The sequence below is a fragment of the Scomber scombrus genome, chromosome 5 (assembly GCF_963691925.1).
Source record: "Scomber scombrus chromosome 5, fScoSco1.1, whole genome shotgun sequence".
NCBI lineage: Eukaryota > Metazoa > Chordata > Actinopteri > Scombriformes > Scombridae > Scomber > Scomber scombrus.
The window spans coordinates 28101971-28121889 of NC_084974.1; the positions used below are offsets into that span (position 1 = coordinate 28101971).

Here is a 19919-nt window from a genome sequence, read left to right on the forward strand (position 1 = left end):
TCCAAATTGGAAATGCCAAAAGTTTGATGTTGAATGTTTGATTAACTTCTAAACAGTCTTATAGTAGTAATGGGTATTGAAGACATCAGCACTCACACATCACTGTATATTATCACTTTAATGGTGCACAGCAGCATAACCAACACATGCATTTCAGCTCTAGGCTTTCCTTAGCATTATTTGTTTGTTATATAAAAATGTATTTTTCTTTCCGCAGACCTTCAGTCAGATGCATTTAGAGATGACACTCCCACACTTCCACCAAGCAGTGCTCCGCCCTTCAACTGACTTAACCTCGGAAACCTATTCACCTCTATGACCCAGTGAAGAAACACTCTGACATCAAGTATTGGCAACAACTTGAAAAAACATAGCAACCAGGGTATTGCCAATGACAGATGAAGCAAAATGTGAACTTACAGCCAGTGTCGATAAAAGGGAAAACACAAGCAGGGAAATATGTTTTAGATGCCAAACACTAATAAACAACTGCACCTATATTGATGTTTACACGGAAATATATGCAGGCCTGTCTGCACACATGGGAATGTAAAGCGGAACAGTAACACAAATAGAAATGTTTTAAGATGTACAAAAGTCAGCTTGCTGAAGTTGGAGACAGAGATATTTTAAGGAATATGGCGTCATTGCTGCTTCTTTTTTTTTACTTTCTGAGAAAACTTTGCTGATATTGCTTCATATTTCATTTCCCTCATGTCTCCCACATTTAAGGGTTAGTGCTAAAAGAGAAAACTGTGGCACGGCAACAACATTTTCTTAAGTTTGTGTTTTGTTCCTTCTCTATATTTCATCTCTGTCACTGATACAGCCTGTATCTTACTAAACGTCTTCATCGATCATCATTCTGACTCCACTGGGGGCTTCGGTGAACAATTACCTGGTTACACCTTCAGTATGTACAGGATTTATTGAAGCACTGTAAAAACTATTGACTGAAGTGTTGTAAGATGTGATTTTTATTTGATTTGATTGATCACATTCAGTAATGACAGATATTGCCTCATCATATGTTACGTGAATAACTCAAATTGTCTTTAAAATCAACATTTTCCATGAGGTTACAAAATATCACAAGTCAAAAGCTAGGTCATTTCCTTTTTGCTGGATAGGATTGGACACTTTCTCACGCATGTTGAACCAAAAAAAAAAAAAAAAAAAAAGGAAGGCAGCTCTAGTTGCTTTGTTAATAGTTGTAGATGCCACGGAGAACGGTAGTTTTCAATGTAATTTAGTTTTAATTTTCAGTTTAATCATTTGTGTTTAGGCTGATTTGTGAATAATGTGTATATATGCAAATGTTGTTGTGTTCCTGTAAAAATTGTTATTATTAAATTGACAATAAAGTTTTTTGTCCCAATAATGGAGGTAACAGTTTTATGGCTATGACTAATATAATGCAAAATATTGATGTCCATCTACAAACTCTGTCAGACTGAATCATCGGTCAGTTAACAATGTTAATTGCAAAGCGTCACAACAGGAGGAGGGTCTACATTCAGACAAATCCATCATCGGGGGCAGTGATCAAGGGGCTGTGAGCATATACTGTGGAAGTATCATAAAAATCAGAAAGTAAAGCAAGTAAAATATTTATGAAAGGTTTTTTTCTGAAACAATTTGTATTCTGCAGTTTTAGTTTAGCTTTACTATCATTTAAAAAAAATCATAGTTCTTTATAATGCTGGATTAAGGCACTATGGAGTGTTACATTACAGTGAATACAGACTTCTCTACAGTGAAGAACTTAAAGGCAAATTACTTTGTTTAATACCCCTAATGCACTTTGGCTTCTTAAATAAAAGACAATATATTTTTGGGCCATAAAGTGATGAATCTCATTCAGAATCTCGTCACAACCAAATGGTGCAGGTCTGTAAAATCTTCACAGCATTTTAAAACGATGTGATGAAAATGAGAAAAAGGAGTACTGCAGAGTTTGGCATAAGTTCAGTAACAACAACACTTTGTTCATAATCACTTTAACTTTACAAAGTAAACACACATTTTTGTGTTATTTTGTTAAACATGGCCAAATACCAGCGTGGGTGTGTGTGTGTGTGTGTGGGTGTGTGTGTGTGTGTGCGTACATTGGGTGGATACAAAAAATGCTTAAAAGCAGAACAGCACCATAAGTTCCTTCAAGCAGTGTGGGTGCAACATCAACAAGACACTGAAGCTGTAAGTTGAAATTTGTTATCACAATCAAATCCGAAATCGCCATATAATTAGAGATTTACTGTATTTAATTTAAACTGAAATGAGGTTTAACTGTTTAAATTTGATCAAGAACTGAATCAAGTAATTAACTGTGTTAAACTAATTTAAGGACTTTCTTCAGTATCATAAATGATTTTTTTTATTTTAGATGAATTTTTTTTCCTAATATCAAAGCTGTCTATTGTGTTGTCCATCTTTTTATAATGTTAATTTAAGCATGCCAGTAAATATTGTGCATTTCTGACACATTTTACATCTACAGCTTAAACCAGCCATGGATGACATAATTGAAAACTCCACTTATCCTGACTACAGTGATATACTGCCTGAGTTTCCTGACGATTTGGTGCCTGCAATTCAGCCGATTCAGATTGTAGCTCTGGTCTTCTATGGCCTTGTGGTTCTGTTGGGTGTCCCTGGAAATGCCCTGGTGGTGTGGGTGACTGGGTTTTGCATGCCCAGGTCTGTCACCTCAATCTGGTTCCTAAACCTTGCCTTGGCTGATCTTCTGTGCTGCCTGTCCCTCCCTCTGCTCATGGTCCCTCTGGCCCATGATGACCACTGGCACTTTGGCACACTGGCCTGCACCCTGGTTAAAGGTATCTTTTACCTGGTGATGTACTGCAGCATCTTGCAGCTGGTTTTGATCAGTCTGGATCGCTGGATGCTGGTCAGCAGACCCGTGTGGTGCCAGAACAACAGGCGACCTAAACTGGCTGGCTGCCTATGTGCTGCTGTCTGGTTCCTGGCCCTGATAGGCAGCATCCCCCAGTTTGTCTACACTAAGGAGATCACAGCTGGGGAGAACAAGCGAGAGTGCGTGACGGTGTACACCCTGGTCAGTGCTTGGCTCATCACGTCCTTCCGCTTCCTGATGGGATTCTTCCTCCCTTTCCTGGTGATTGTGGTCTCTCACTGTGTGGTTTACAGAAGAGCAGAGAGTGGAATGTCACGTGGTCGAACCCGCTCCAAGCGCACACTGAAGGTAATCATCGCTGTGGTACTGAGTTTCTTCCTGTGCTGGCTCCCACTGCACATTGTGGACTTCCTCTTATTGGTTACCCCTCGAAGTTCCATTCACAACCCAAATCTATACCTGACACAAATTTTAGTGCTCTGCCTGGCATATTTCAACAGCTGCATCAACCCACTCATCTATGTGTGTCTTGGCCGAAGCTTCAAGGACAGCATGACACGCTCCCTGCGCAACATGCTCAACTTCATCAGCGAGGATCCTACAAACAAGATGAGCGTCATGACTGCTGACACCAAGAGCACGAGCAATGAAAAGGAGACGACTAAAATCTGAGGCTGTACTGAATGATCTATTGTAAATTGGGACTGAGCTCTATCTCTTTTCTATGTTTATAGGTAGCTTACTTAAGCGTTCAGATGTAATCTTGATTGAAGATTGCAGTTCAGGAACTATTGGCCAAGTTTCCTGTGTATATTCATTCCTGTGTTACACAACACAACTCTTAAGACTTCTGTTTTTTGACTACGCAGGGATAATCTCAGACTTGGTATTCGTGGTATTAGTGGTTTTATTTGATGTATTACTTTATATGTTTGTTGTAATGTGTTGTATAGTTTGATAATGTAATTATATTAATATAAATTCATATAAATAAACAATTAATAGATTTTTTTGTAATGCAGATATGGTATATATTTGATTAACCTCATGCAACAGCAGAGTTTCCATTGTGGTAACAGAAAGACGGTCACATCCTCTTGTATAATAGTTACACCAGGACCACAAGAGGGAGCTACACTATAGAGCTCTGAACCCAAGTTTTTATGACACATATGATCTGGACTTTCAACCCTCCAGATATGTTTTAAGATATATATAAAAATTCAACATTGAACAATAATTTGTGTCTGATGTGTTTTTCCCACAAGAAAAGATCAATTAACTTATTAAAATCATTAAAATAAATCTATTCCTTCTCCCTCATTAAAAATCCAGAATCTATAAATGGGTCAATGACGTATAAGGATTTTCAACAACTCAATTTTAGAATAATAAAAACAAGCATATCTAATGCAGTAGTTCAAACATTCATAATGTTGTGTACCTGGAAATTCATATTATAATTTGAAAGTGATTTTAGTGGGTTTTTCAAGATTAATTGGCACTGGCCTGAAAAAAAAGTCATTTGGTGCGACCATGATTCATCTTGAAATATCTTATATAAATAAAAGATCATCATTTACAAAATTTAAAAAAAAAATCAAATACTTTGTTTCCAAACACTTTATATTACTGAAAACTTGTAAAAAAAAAAGATGTGAAGCGTTTTAAGTAAATTAATTTATTTCAAGATGAATCATGGTCGCACCACATGACTTTTTTAAGGCCAGTGCCAATTAATCTTGAAAAACCCACTAAAATAACTTAATTTCACATTTATAATATGAACTTTCAGGTACAAAACATTCTGAATGTTTGAACTACTGCATTAGATATGCTTGTTTGTATTATTCTAAAATTGAGTTGTTGCACATCCTTATATGTCATTGACCCAAATATGCAAATATATTTAATCTCAAAAGTTTAACAATTTGACATTAGGTATCTCCTACTTCACTGCAAAGTCCATTGTCAGTGTATGTGCATTGGAGGCCTCAAGTTTCCACATCCCACTTGTTTAGGATGCATAGACCTGTGTTGGCTAGATCATGCTTGTAGGTCCAACCTTTACTTTTTTTTTTTCAATGAGCAAAGAGAAACTTTCCATTTTCATTAGATGAATGTTAAATAGCCTTAAGTGTAAAACTCTTCACATTCATCATTCTGCACAGTAAAGATTAAACATTCAGCTGTAGTAAAATATATTTTTGAGTGGAGAACGGCTTTAACAAACTTTTTTTGTTACACCTCCAAGTGAACAATGTACTTTCAGACAATAGAAACCAGCTTCTTGGTGAATACAAACTACAAGCAAACTGTCAAATTTGAAATTTTTCTTTTTTTTCTCTTTTATTTCAAGATGCCCTCCATGATACCTAGGGTATCCATGTTCCTGCTTGGAACAGTGTGTCCAATATGGTTTTTCCAAACATAGTTTTGTGCATTCAAGAATACACAAATGAATAAAAAAACATGTTTAAGTACCATAATTAAGAGCAAAATTTATTTACAAACTACATTCATTCCAAACAAGGCCACATTATGGTATATACAGGTTGTCACATATTTACAAGTGTGTAAGTCGGTGTCCCTTTGCACTTATACATATAGTATGTGCATCCATGCATCTACACTAGTCCCTTATTAAAAACCCATTCCTGACTCATACACATCTGTTTATGCTGATTGGTCCCTAAAGCAGCTGGCAGAGAAAAAGAGGTAGTGGAGAGTTCACTTTAGTGTGAATCCACGGTGAACAAAGAAGCAGAGCTAAACATAACATGAGATATAAACACTGATTCCCTTCTTAGAAATTCAGGCCATGGATTTTGAGAATTTTGTAGTTGAGAGAACCAAATGTAAACATATACTCACAGGCAACTAATTCTACTTCTACACTGGAGTGCATTATATTGAAAGGTGTTCCGCATATTTTGTCCAGCCCATTAACATATATGAGGTGAACAAAATATAACACTTTTCAATATAATTCACTCCAGTGCAACACCACCACCCACTATGACCTCAATAATAAATATAAAGTAGAATTATCACCTTTCTGACAATGTCAACAAAAACTGAAAATACATGAGCTTCGAATTTATCACAGAGCTGTTTCATTGGATTGCTCAGGTGATCCTAATGAAGTGACCAGTGAGTGTATGTTTGTGTCAGTAAAGATTTCCCTTATCTCACATTTTCTCTGTAGGGTGCTGTTTTACGGCAGGAAAAAATCGCTGCTGTAAAGTTCAGGAGTCACTACACACCAACTCGCTAGTTTTTTTTAGACAGGTCAGTGCCAAAAAACACCACAAGAGATGTGGTCAAGTAGACTTGTATTTGGCAAACTCTACACTGTAGGAATTAATTAGCCATAAACCTATGATTAATTAACTAAAAGTCCAACAGACATCAAGAAAAACGGCAGCGTCTCCAACCACTTAGCTTTAGCGTGGTCCATGTCAACACAGTGTAACTTGGCAGCACATCATTTATCATCAATTAGAAGACGGTAATGCTCATTAGTCTATTGTCTGACGGTTGTCAACTACAAGATAAATTCAACCAGATACTACTGAGAGAAAATCTTTTTAATGATGTCCATCAATGGCAATATCTCTCCCTAACATGTTGAAATCAGAAGTAGGTAGAGTAGAAAGACTGGATCCATTATTTAACATATAAGTGGTGACCAAAACATGATGATGGCTTTACACAGTAGTCATGACTTTAAGGGATCCTGAGCGGAATCTGAGGATCTTCTTTTTGAGAGCATGAGAGGCTTTAATCTTGACAAAGGCCTTTGGCTGAGAGGGGGCATTGGCAGTAGCCTGTGGTGAAGGTGAGGATGAGGAGGAGGTAGAAGCAAGGCGAGGTGGCAGCTGCTGGGGCCACACCAGCCCCCCACTCTCATCTGAGTCACTGGACAGAGAGCTGGAGGCTGGGGAATACACCTCACTCATGCTGGACTCGGACTCGGCGGGGGTGGCACCTGCATAGCCCTCCTCTCCCTGACAGAGTGGGGCTCTCTCCTGAACGTTGGAGTGCCAGCGCTGGGTGTGCTGCTGTTGCTGATGGTAATGGTTCTGAGGTTGGGAGTGATTATAAGAATGACCATGGCGAGCTTTTCGAGGTGGCTGTCTATGTGTTTGCCCTGCATGCGTCTCCCCTTCGTCCTGGCTGAGCTCCAGGTTGGAGCACCAGCGTCGACTCCCGTTATTGCCTTCGTTGCCACCCTGGAGCCCAGCGACTTGACCTTGGTTCTGAGCCGGATCCCCTCTACCTTGGTGCCTCTCAGTGGTGCTGTACCTGCGCTCAGGCAGCACCCGTTGAGCTAGGAGGCTATTCTCAGACTGGGATCGACTGGTTTTACTGCTTGATTTCTTGGATCTCTGCCGTTCATTGTGGCTCTTCTTAGAGGTTCTGGACTTGGGATTGGGATGGTCAGTAGAGGCGGCTGCTTGGTGGGGCTTAAACTGCTCTGGGTTGTAGTGTCTGGGGGAGCACACAGGGGCATGGCAGGCTTGTCCAGGGATATATTGAGCGCTTACTAGATTGGGCTTGTGATGAATCAGGGTTTGTGGATGTAGATAATGCTGGGGGGATGAGGGTTCACAACAATGGTTAAGAACCCCAACACCACAGTTGGAGTCCAGGGAGGGCAGAGGTGATGGTAGCCTCCTAGCCAGAGAGTGTGGCCTGGAATGGGGGTAGGGAAGAGCCAGATAACAGTCCTCCTCCAAAGATGGGGCCTCTCCTTCTAGCAGGTCACAACCCCAGCCCTGGCACTTAAGGTTTGCAGAGAGGTCAACCTGGGGCTGAAGATGGGGGTCAGGAAGGCGTTGCTCTGTGGTAAAAGAAGGAGTTCTTCTTTGTAGGGAGCTGTGTCCGGAGACATTGCTGTATTGGGGGTCGGGGCTCAGCGTGGTGCGAGGCTGACAACGCCGTGATAAGAGGGTGTGACGCTGGACGAGATTTAGGATGTAACCCTCTACCCTCAATGCATGCTGGTAGTCCTCCTTGGTGAACTGGTCCTCTGCAAACTGCTGTTGCTGCTGCCAGGTTTGGTCATCTCTGCTGGCGTCCCACTCCCAGGAGTCCACTACTGTTCCCTCCTCAGCAATGCCCTCCAGTGGTGGGTATGGGGCAGAGAAAGAGCGGGGCAGGGTGGTGTGTAGGACTGGCATATCCACCTCTCCATTCACCATGAGGGGATCTCCTAAATACAGACAATGATACTATAGGTCAAGCTGGAGTAACATAATAATAATAATAATGATAATAATCATACAACAAACATGATTAGAAATATAAGAATAAGATGTGAGCAGTAATGCATCATACAGTTTCCTGATATAAGAAAATAACGGACAGGGCAGAAACATCTTTATTTAAGAGTCCTTTTTTTATTGGCAAACCTCAAAATGGGCTGGGAAGGAAGGAAAAGAAAGGTATCATTTTATAAATTATGATAATTAGTTTTCAGAATCAGAATCAGAATACTTTATTAGTCCCAAAGGGAAATTCATTTTTAAAGTCAGCCCATTCATAATAAATAGAATAAGATATAGTAAAATACAACAACAATAAATAGAGCAGCTGTCATCCACAATCAATCATCTTAACAGCATCATCATCCTCACAACAACATCAGCACCAACCAGTGACACACAGTGAAAAGCCAGATGCAAAGAACCAAGATCAGTGGGTTATGCTTGTTATGCATTTTGAGCATTTAACAGCCTTATGGCCGAAGGAATAAAAGTGAATATAGTCAATTTAATTAGTTTACTTTCACATCTGAGTCCTTCATTTGTTGTCTTGTTTTTCTTACCCACAGACTTTGGTCTGTCGTTGGTGTAAGCCCAGGAAGAGCCCGTCTCTGTAGGCTCAGCGGAACAAGATCTTCCTTTCGGTGACTGACCCTCACTTGACTCATAGAAACCTGGGACAAAAAAGTACATTTAGTAGGGCAGAAGAGATGACTATATAGCTATATATTTATCATAGCTCACTGACCATTCCGGCTCTCTAAAAATATGCTGGTAGAAGCATGCAATGTCTCAGCATGCATGACATAATAGGCCACGTAATGAAATTGCAAACAACTGGAGCATGAAGTAACAACAAAAGCAAATTCTTTACACACATATTTCAGAGAGATGTGTTTTGTTGTATATAGAATATGTTTCATGCAAAAAAAGTATTCCATTATTTGATGCAAGTAAATTAAAGTAGTGCAGATTTAGAGTCTTTTTTAAAAACATGACAGATTTGTGATGAAGTCTGTGGAATTACCAGAACTTGGCCGACTGTCGCACATGTCTCCTTGAACTCCATCATAGCAGCCATCGTCAGTGTCTATCCTCAGCTCTCCTACCTGCTGCTCCAGCGCCTGCATCAGGCCCCATGGGGAACTCTGAAAAGCACTCTGAAACACAAGCACACACACTCAGGCTGTTTGATTGCGCTGTTGAGAAGTAATTTTTTAAATAGATGATAAGAAGCAACAATCAGTGATTTCAACAATAAAGCAAAAAGTTGAAATGGTCCTCTCATTTAAATGACTGGTTTGCAGAAATGCTAATGAATGAAGCACAGCTGTGAATCCTTTCAGACTTGCTTCTCCGGCTGCACACTGGCTCTCATTTTGTTTTACAGCCAGATAATCATCAGTCACCTGTTGAGATAATCTCTGCAATTTGTATTCCAGTACATAGATGGATTGAATTTGAGTTTAGAACACAAGCTATTCATTTTGATAATAAAAAGCTCCTCTACAAGTTCATAATTTGATTTGAAAATGCAGCCTGTACAAAGGGTGTCATGTTTTCAGTTAATTACTTAATTATAATAATTTGTAAGCGTAGGTGTCCCTTTAAAGGCTTAATACTTCAATTTAAAGAAATAAATGCTCATTATCATCATCATTATTGCAGACAATTTGCAAGAAGTAGTTTTTCTAAACTTCTTTGAGCTAACAGGGATACAAATGGCCCAAATGAATTAACACAAAATGTCAAAACAGATAAAAAGATACTCCTCCACTACTAAAACACAAATGTGACCTGAAGTGCATCTCTGTACAGCATCCATATCTGTCAGTGGGACCTATTACATAAGCAAGTTTATAGAGGAAGCAGTCAGTTGGAAGGTGAATTATTCAAAGGTCTGTGAAGGGTTGGGGGATGTTCTTTCATGTTGGTGGGGGATACATAGACATAGACACTCACACATGTGGACTCATGCTTTCCAGATGTACTGACAAACATACTTTAAAAAAAACCTCAAACATTTCAAAACAGATAAACACAGATTCATTTTTGTCTTTTATCTTTAACATGACAAAGTCCCCCCAGTGAATATATTAGTTCAAATTCAGCTAAACCTGACCTTAACAATCAGCGCTGCATGTGATAACAGACCGTGTAAACCTGACTTGGTTCCCATAAAGACAGAACAGGTTGAAATTGCATTTGCGCCGCTCACATGTTGAGATCATGACACGCTTACTAAAATCAGCAGACACTTGCACTGAAGTTTGTCTGCACGTTTTAACACACACGCGCGCACACACACACAAGGCGTGTCATTTTGTCGGAGGAGATACTGCTGACACCGGAGGCTCATTAAGACACCTCATTACCAGAAGACTGAGCATGTCCTCACAACGAGGTGACACTTTTTACATTACAAACCTTCTATGATGGAGAGCCTGTCAGACAACTGTTACAATGCTCTCCACTACCTGAGCACCATCTGCGTACATCAGTGCCGATACTGCTTGTAGAAAGAAATGTAAGCAGCACATGTGCAGAATAACTTACAAGACAATGTCGGAAAACACAGTTTGTCATACTGGAGAGCCTTCTTTAACAAGCACAGTATTCCTTCAAACAATGTTGAATTAATGAGGACTAAACGATAAATCCTGGATGATTCCTTAAACTTATCCAGGGTGTGATAGCCCCGTAGCCAAATAAATAGTCACAGGTTTAATGCTTGTATGACACATAAAGGTTTTCTCGAAGTCTATCTAGATGTTTTGAGTCATTTTTTCCCTTTAAAGTCGGGTTTCCTGGACCAAGTAACATTTCCATTCCTACTTCTCAACAGCTCAAGCATCTCTGTATGTGTTCTACTTACAAAGGATAAAAATTGCAATAAAAAACAGGGAAGTATGTCTGGGTGACGATCCCTTGGAGTGATCTTTTGGTCAGTGCGCCAATCGGTGCTTGAGCTCTGACTCCTTTGTTCTGCAGACTATAAATGTGCTCACAATGCAAATGCTGTTGAGCCGCAATTGACCCAAGCTAACCTATGCTTCTAACACAACCTCTTCACCCCAAACACTGTCATCCCTATTGTCTCGACAAGGGTGCTTATTGTCTTGCTATAAACAAAGCATTAGCATCCCTACATCAGCATGGTTTTGTGTGGTAGAAATGAGGAGCTTTGTTTCAGCTACTGACGTGAAGTGAAGAAATAGCAGGGAGGAGGGGAAACTATTGGAAATCAATTAAATCAATGACGCAGCTTCACACAATTGATTGCTTGCTGCCTCTTTCTGCACATATCCACAAATACACACATGCATTGTGGCAACCGTGGTGCGGGCTATTAAAACATAATGAGGCTGAACACAAACAAACCTTTTGTGGACGAACAAATTTGGACAACCAAACACAACACAACATCTAGTCGTTTGGCTTTGGAGCGGGTTCATTGCAGAGACCATTTTCCTGGATGGTCTTTGATTGTACTCTCCTATTAATGGTCTCACACTGGTTCCATGACACTCTGCACAATGTATCATTACTGTTTTACTGGATCCTCTGCCCCAGGCTGGTGGGGGATGGGGGAGACAGAGGACACAGTGCAGCCAGCCTCACCTACCCATTAAGTTCCACACTGGGTGTACCTGCTTTTTTTGTGTGAAGCAGACTGACCAGCAGGTGAATCTAGTGCAATTCATTGAGTGATTCATGATTTATTTCACCTGTTACATCCTCAGTTTTTCCAAAGGAGACAATGGGAAAAAAAGTCATGCTATGGAGATTGGCTGTGATCTGTAGAATAGACCTCTATTCAGTCACCGGCTCAAGGGTTTTGAAACATTATCACCAGGATATCGAAATCTATGGAACAGGGCACACAAGGCATGCAGCCACCGTGCTGGACTCTCTATAATTAAAGCAATGTTGTGACTGGCTCTAAACAGAGAAGGCGGTGGGAGACCGGAAACACACACACACACACACACACGCACGCACGCACGCACGCACGCACGCACGCACGCATGCACACACACACACACACACACACCCTACCCCCAGTTCAACTGTTTGACTAAACCACTGATCCCTTCTTTCTTCAAGCACACCACACACACATATTTTAAATGCTTTATATTAATAAGGTAGATTAAATATTAATGACGCATTCTGAATTCACACACACACACACGCACACGCACACACACACACACACACACACACACACACACACACACACACACACACACACACACACACACACACACACACAGTGCTTACATAACCTTAGTGAATGGCACTCATTAGCATGCTCCGACTCCCCTATGTGCACAGTGGCTTGAAGGAAGGGCAGCAGGATACAATGGCTGTGAATGGAGTCTCTCTTAAGAGCGACATGCACCAGGCTTTGCTCATGTGACTGACAGCTGTAGCACCAGCTCTGAGTGCAGCTCTCAGTATGTGTGTGAAGATAATGTTTGCAAAATATGTGATGGAGAACCTGGATTGTCTGTATGCATGAGTGTTTGCATGTTTCAGAAGCTCATTTGGCCGAATTTAAAAGAAACAAAGACAAGTTTTATGTTTGTGTGCCAGAACAAAGTGGTAGAAAACCATCCAGTGATCCATTCAAGTGATCAGTCACTGTCAAGTAAAAATACTCTATACTCTCACTAACGATGTGCTGCTGTCTTAACACAAGGACACACACAACCTGATCGATGGTGAGCTGTTCCATGATGACAATACACACAAAATCCTTCATTTAAAATCCACTGAGTCAATTTATAATTTAAACAGAAAACATTTCAGTTTTCTAAACGCAAACACTCCTCCACACAGTATGTATTCCACACGCTCATGCACAATTCATATATTCTCCTCCACTCTCCAAACACACACACACAGCAGGGTAGTTGAGAGGGAGGTCAGAGCTTCATGCTTTCCCAGCTGCTGTCTGGCGTCCCACAGCTGTCAACACCTTCAACCCCACACACTGTATCCAGAAGAAAAGGCCTCTCTCAGCCTGTCTGGGGCCACATTCACGTTCAAGGCACAGACAGCACACACTGGCAGTCTCATGGGTCAGTTGTTTCCGTGTCACACCGTGAACTATACATTTTGGCCACTTTAACCTATGGGAGATGAGATTGGGGATTTGGCTTGGACACAGATGGTGACCTGATGTTATTAAGACTCAATTTAAGACTTCAATTAGAGTCCTGTCGGGCAAAAAGGAAAAAAATATCTGGGGAATTCCCCGTGTAATTACTCACACGCTTGGATGGACATACCAGTTAATAAACATCGACCCACAGACGCGTTGCTCACAATATGAAAACGGGTAAATATGCGGGCCTGGGGGGGAAACGCGTGTCAATCCTTCATTGGCTTTGAAAATGGCTGTTTCCCGTCAGTGTGTGGATGAGCAGTCAGACTGAAACGGGCTGACAGCTCCACCAGCACCAGGGGACAGCCGTTTACTAGACTGGCGCGTGTGGATCATTGGACATATGTGGCCCTTATATTATAGATCGTTGGAATTCCCCACTTTACTTGATTTTTGCTTCCCATCACATCACATGATAAAGAAAGCCCTCAAGCTGAGATGTGCACTCACTAAGGCGATGATAAAGCACAGTGCCCACATCAAGCCACAATCAAACGACGCCAGTGCACAAGGCCACCTATAGGCTACGCCTTATCCTCTCAATTGGGCTTGAGGGCTTCATTAGTATTCTGCTCCATATGCGGCTATTGTTAGGCTCCTGGTGAAGGAGAAGGAGGGAGGGAGGGAGGAGAAAAAGGAGGTGTGAAGAGGAGGCGGCTGATTTAATTTCTTTTTCACCCTCTTTAATAATGGCTTCCTATTGTAGCAATGTTGAGACAGCTTTCTGGCTGCACAAGAGCAGCAGCCAGAAAGAAACTCCCAGTGATCCAAAAACATTGAACTTAAAACGAATGTAAAAAACAATAACACCACAGAAAACAACAATCACACTGAGGATGATGCTCAGTGGTGCGTAAAACTTTCTGAGGGAGATGCTCTTATAGTAAAGCCTTTACTGAAACTTTTATTAGTCACAATTAATCCAGTTTGTAATTCTTTCTTGTTTTGTTAATCCTGACATCATGCTCCACTCTTGTAGACTATCCTCCAGATCCTGAAGACTATCTCATCAATTATGTGGGGGATAATTATGAACATAAAACTGTTAGCCACAAAAAAACATACAATCTAAAGGAATAATTCACCCCTTTATGATCGGGAAAGAGCACCAATAAGAGCTTGTTAAGTAGTAAAAACTACAAAAGTCCATGATGAGGGAACAATGGGCCATTAAATAGTCGGTCTGTGCCACAAACGGCGGGTGCTCCACCCCCTGATTTCGTTACCCACAAGCATAAATCTCAGCCGAAACCACAGAAAGCATTACATCCTTTCAAACAGACCCTATTAATCAAGTTGAGTAACTTTTTTTTTTAGCAGAGGGGTCACCTCTACACAAAAGGCGCACCCTTAACCAAGAGTCCATCCAACGGTCAAGCGAATTACAATGAGGATCCGCTGTTTGGGCTGTTTGGGATATTCAAAACTATGTATGACTCTGGCACATAAAGGCTAAAGTGCAAACATCTAAACATACTGTAAAATTCACTCTAAACTTCTTACCAGCTGACGCCTTAGTGTCAGGTTTTCCTGTCCCCAGCTGCTGAAAAGCGGCAGCTCTCCTCTGGATGTGTCCTGGGGCAGGGGGTCTCCCAAAGCCAGCGCCCCGAGCACCAGGCATTCCTGCCGCTGCTTGCGGAGCTCCAGCTCACACAGACCGGCTAGACTCGCCTCTAGACGCTCCTTGGTCCGAGTGCGCTCCACCGTCACCGGGAACGAGAACGCACGGTGCATCCCCCAAAATGCCCAGGCTTATGTGCACAATGCAAACTAATTACTTCCCCTATTTTTATATTTCGTATTCTGCAAGAGGGGGGTAATTTATGAGGGCTTTTGCAGGCTATAAAAAGCCATGCTGCGTCTCATTCCTTGTGATAGTATGGTTGCCTCGGAGCGGCATGGTTTCCCAGACCATCAATGCGCTATGCATTTTCTATTTCGCAGCTGTCAAACGCAGTCAAAGAGCTCCACCCTCTGCGACCAGCCACGGTGTGAATTTTGGATCACCCGCCCCCTTCGCAAATCCAATGTCATCCCCCATTGAACGCGAGAGGCTGGTAGGGCGCTCCGCGTAACGCTGTCCCATCCCCCTTAATTTATTACAGTGACGCGTCGACCTCACCCATCTTCCAATCTTGGTCTGGGACTAATGGACTACTTCAGGGAACAGGTTTACTGTGAGTATTCCGAAGCAATTTAATGGCTTCATGTAAAAATAAATCATGTAACAAGACTGAAATACTAGTGGAGGACAAAATTAAATGTATCCAGTCTTGTAGGCATAATACAATAAGCCATGATGTCAGGGGCATGGTGCACAATGCATTAATATAGATGTTGCATTTTAAGAAATTGTAGGTTTACTCTTGTTAATTACAATTGGGGCAGGGAGATAGAATAAGAACAAGAATAAGACAACACAGGACATAATAATTGCAAATGTTATCAAAGCTTGAGCTGCCCTGTATTTATCCATATAAGCCATTTGTGTTTGGTTTTAGTATTTTTTGCATAATTATTATTTCTACTACATGATTTAAGAAAAAAGGGATCTTGATCTTGCTCCCTCTAACCTTGCTGCTGAATGTTGACCACATTGAGTTTTGTAAAATATCAGTAAAAGCAGAAAATCTTGACATGACTTAAACAAAAAAATCTGGGATTTATTGCATTCAGATTTCATCCTGACATCTGTTGAATCTCCAGCAGTTTCCTGTCAAAATTCAGAGACTGACATATTATCACCAAAATTTAAAAAAAAAGCTGTAATGAAACAGTGTGGCTCATCTTTTGCCAACCACCTGTTAAGACTGTAAAGAATAATGGTAGGCTATAAATGCCTGTAATTTCTTTATGAAACTAACATGACTGACAATGGAAAGCAGCGATAAAATTGTCAAATTACTGTATGTTTCGATTCTCAAATTAGAAACACTGAAAACAAATTAGAAAATGTAACACTAAAATGGATTTAAGTATGTTTTTGGAAATATAATGATACAATTCAGAATATACTTAAATGTCTTTTTTGTTTCTCCACACGTCTACATGCAAGCTTCTCTTGTTTCAGGACCTGAAAAGCTGGTTTAAATTGTCTCATTCTCCTCACACTCACTGACAGACTACTATAGTAGCTTGCACTAAAAACTTCCTTATATACGGGATGGTGGTAATTAATAGACAATACATGCAAAGTGAGACAAAAGGGAAGCATAGGAATTGTACAGTCAGACTGTACACATAGAGTAAGCTCATGAGATGCACGTGCTGCACGTACATATCCAAAAATAACAATGCTTTCAATGTGTGACATCAATATTTTAAAGTTTTTGATTTGCTTTTATTTTTATTTTTTTTAAAGTGCAGTAACAGATAAATATTTCATCTTGGTGCCTCATGCAATCTTACCATGTACTACTGTACTGCAAAGTCTCCTGAGGTCATAGATACTGGGTCTTCAAGGATAACAACTGATGTCAGGAATAAGAGTCCACATTATATGTTATTGAAACACAAGAAAAACCTATTTGAGAGTTAAAAAAAGTCCATGAAATGAGTGTCACTTTGAGTTTGTAAGGGTTATAAGTAGACATCATAAAATAGCAGCAGCTCAAATAATCTCATCAAGGGTTTTCAGCTCAGTTGTGACATGTGTGATAGAAGTATGGGCCTAGTTTGGAAAGGAGTTTTAATAGTATTCTTATGTTTTTGGTGTGTTTGGTAATTAATGATGACTGGTCTTCTTAGCAGTATTCATGGGATAACAAAGTATCAACCAATCAATCAATCCAAAAATAGCAACACTATTTGTTCAGTAGTTTTTTTTTTTTTATTCATACTTCCAATCTCTACTTCATATGAACCAGAAAGCCACTTTTCTCTTCAGTCTCTATGAGGCAAAGTCATCGGCAAGTCGAAACCTACGCGCAGCGCAGGTTGGATTCTTTTGTCAGTGTGTGCGTCCATGTGCACACTGCAGATATACACAACATATACTTACAGTATATTTATCTCATGTAGAAATTTCACTAAAAGTCTCTCTAGGGATCAAAACATTTTCTAAAAAAAAACAAAACAACAAAAGAAACATACAATAGACCTCTTTTTGAACAGAACTACACCAGTACATATTTCACCAAGACACACTCGAAGAAGAGCATTCGCTATGAGTTTGATCAGTGGTCGTTTCCAGGAGGTTGTGTGTGATTCCTATCATGTGTTCACCAAGGATGGTGGTTAGTACTGTGTTGAGTGGGTGGCACTGTTGTCTCGCTAGCTCTGTGACAGCAATTCAAATGCCAATTAATACAGTCAATGAAGTGCACAATTCATTAGTTGTCAGTGACAATATGGTGGCATCCAGAACTCTCGGGCCGTCTCGGTTCCACAGCGGTGCAGCCATAGCAATCATACAATCGTTTGCATTAATGCAGATAAATGTGAGGTTGCCCACTAGAAAAAAAAAGACTGAAAATAAAATAACTGCTGTTATCTGTGAGAGATCATACATTACATTTGTGGATATCAAATTTGTTGGAAACAATGAGAAGCAAGGAGTTTTTAAGGGAGTGATGAAGACGAAAATCCATCATTTGCATTATTGTGGAGATTGAAAATTGGATTTAGGTCTGCTGTGACAGATCCTTGGAGCCCCGAGTCAATATGTAATTCTGACTGAGAAGGATGTTTAATTTACAGCAATTCAATCTTACACTTTGCTCTATAAAGTAAACATCTTGAAAGTGACAAAAAAACAGAGTTGCCTCAAGCATAAAATCAGATATCAATAAAACCAGAGTTGTTCAAAACTGTTGAGAATGTTTGCAACAAAATAATATAAATCAAACATCTGGAAAAAAAAAAAATCTACTCCTTCATACACTGAAAAACAATCTCTTTAAAGCATTTCAATCACATTTTCATATATATGACATTCTGTACCATCATATGCATGAAGCTTCACTGTCATCTTTCAGTGTCATCAAGATTGTTAAAGTGATTTTCTATAAAACAGAAAACATTTCCAACCAGTCACATTCAGATCTTAAGGTTGTTATGTGTCATCATTACTCAGTGCCTTCTTCAAAATGTAACACACACACACACACACACACACACACACGCACGCACACGCATGCACACACACACACACACAGCAGGAACACACCTGAAGCTGCTCTCGTATTCAGTCAGTAACACGCCATGCAGGCACACGGTAAAGATACTTTTTCCCCCTCACACACATCACTCACTGCTGCCTTGCCCTGAAATAAGACAAGAAAGGGTGTCAGTCTTTCACTGGAGATGCTTTGTTTGGGAGGTGAGATTGGCAGAGCTGCATGTAATCATTTTCAGACAATAAATATTCTAGATGGGGCAAAAGTAACACTAATTTTGAGCCATGATAAAATATAACAGCCAAAATTCAACCACCAGTTATGACTTTGGAAGCTGATAATTACCAGTGTGGTTGTCAAATGAACTGAAACATTCACCTCAATCCTAAATCTATAATTCTTTACCCGAAAAGGTCTTAAAGTGCTTCACTTTGTCTCTTCTTTTTTTTTTTTTTTTTTTTACACAAGGAAGTTTCTAGTTTTTGGAAGTGCGTTCATCGCTGAAGCTCATTAGCTGTAAGGGGGTTTCTGTTGAAAAAAGATGCTTTTTTACTCACTCTTAATCCAGTACACATATAATACATGATAAATACTTCATTTAAAACAACATGATAACTCGTGAAGGTACATTTCTTCTTCTTTCTTTTGGTTCATTTAGTTGCGTTAAGTTCATTCTCATGCTTTCTTTGCATCCAGAAGAGGACAGACACTTGAAATGGGGAGGGGAGACAACAAATTGGGTTTGAAGTGTTTTTAAAGAAATAGACATTCTGGGAAATGTTTTTATTCACTATATTTCAGAGAGTTGGATAAGAAGACTGATACCACTCTCATAATGGTATACTAAATATGACGCTATAGCCAGAGGCAACTCTAGCTAGCTGCAAAGGTAAGCTAACCTGCTGCTAGCTAAAGCTACATATTTAGCATACAGGCATGACAGGCATGATTCCTTTCACCAAAGAGTGGTCACTAATGTGGTGACATGGACAAAGAGTTGCTCACAGAGGGCAGATGAAGAGTTCATCTCCAAAATGTTTTTCATCCTTTTACAAGAGAAAAAATCAAGTTTTTCATTCAGTCTAAAAAATGTAGACGAGCAAGTCTAAAGAGTCCATCTTCCTTTTGTCAACCGTGGATTTATGCTACGTATTATCTGCTGAAAAGTGACATTTATTGATACTTTAAGTGATTAATCGTTTCGTAAAAGCACGTTTAACTTTTTCCCCCCCTCAAATGTTGGATACATCATTTTGGAACAAAACTCTTCAATTGTAAACTGTACCCAGGTGGTGCTAATGCAAGGCGGCATCCAAATGCATTAGCATTAAAAAAGGCAGTCTGGCTGCAGGAGCCAGAAAAGAAAAAATTAAGAAACATACAAGTGTGGAATGGTAAAAATGTCACACTTTACAGCACACACTTGCGCTTTCACACACCCACACACACACACACACACACACTCACACACACACACACACACA

General features: G+C 40.2%; 2 protein-coding genes across 2 annotated transcripts; one reads left to right on the forward strand and one right to left on the reverse strand.

The window, feature by feature from the left end:
- The first annotated feature begins 2179 nt into the window (after positions 1-2179).
- c5ar1 (complement C5a receptor 1) lies at positions 2180-4104 on the forward strand. The gene is made up of 2 exons (XM_062419194.1): positions 2180-2199; positions 2501-4104. The coding sequence occupies exon 2, from the start codon at positions 2513-2515 to the stop codon at positions 3545-3547; it is 1035 nt and encodes a 344-aa protein (XP_062275178.1). The 5' UTR covers positions 2180-2199; positions 2501-2512; the 3' UTR covers positions 3548-4104.
- A 2481-nt stretch (positions 4105-6585) lies between these two features.
- Positions 6586-15052, reverse strand: LOC133980820 (dapper homolog 3). Its single transcript, XM_062419626.1, has 4 exons — positions 14822-15052; positions 9173-9305; positions 8709-8819; positions 6586-8093 (listed from the first exon to the last, which is right to left on the reverse strand). Exons 1-4 carry the CDS (start codon positions 15050-15052, stop codon positions 6586-6588), a joined length of 1983 nt encoding a protein of 660 aa, XP_062275610.1.
- Between the last annotated feature and the right edge of the window lie 4867 nt (positions 15053-19919).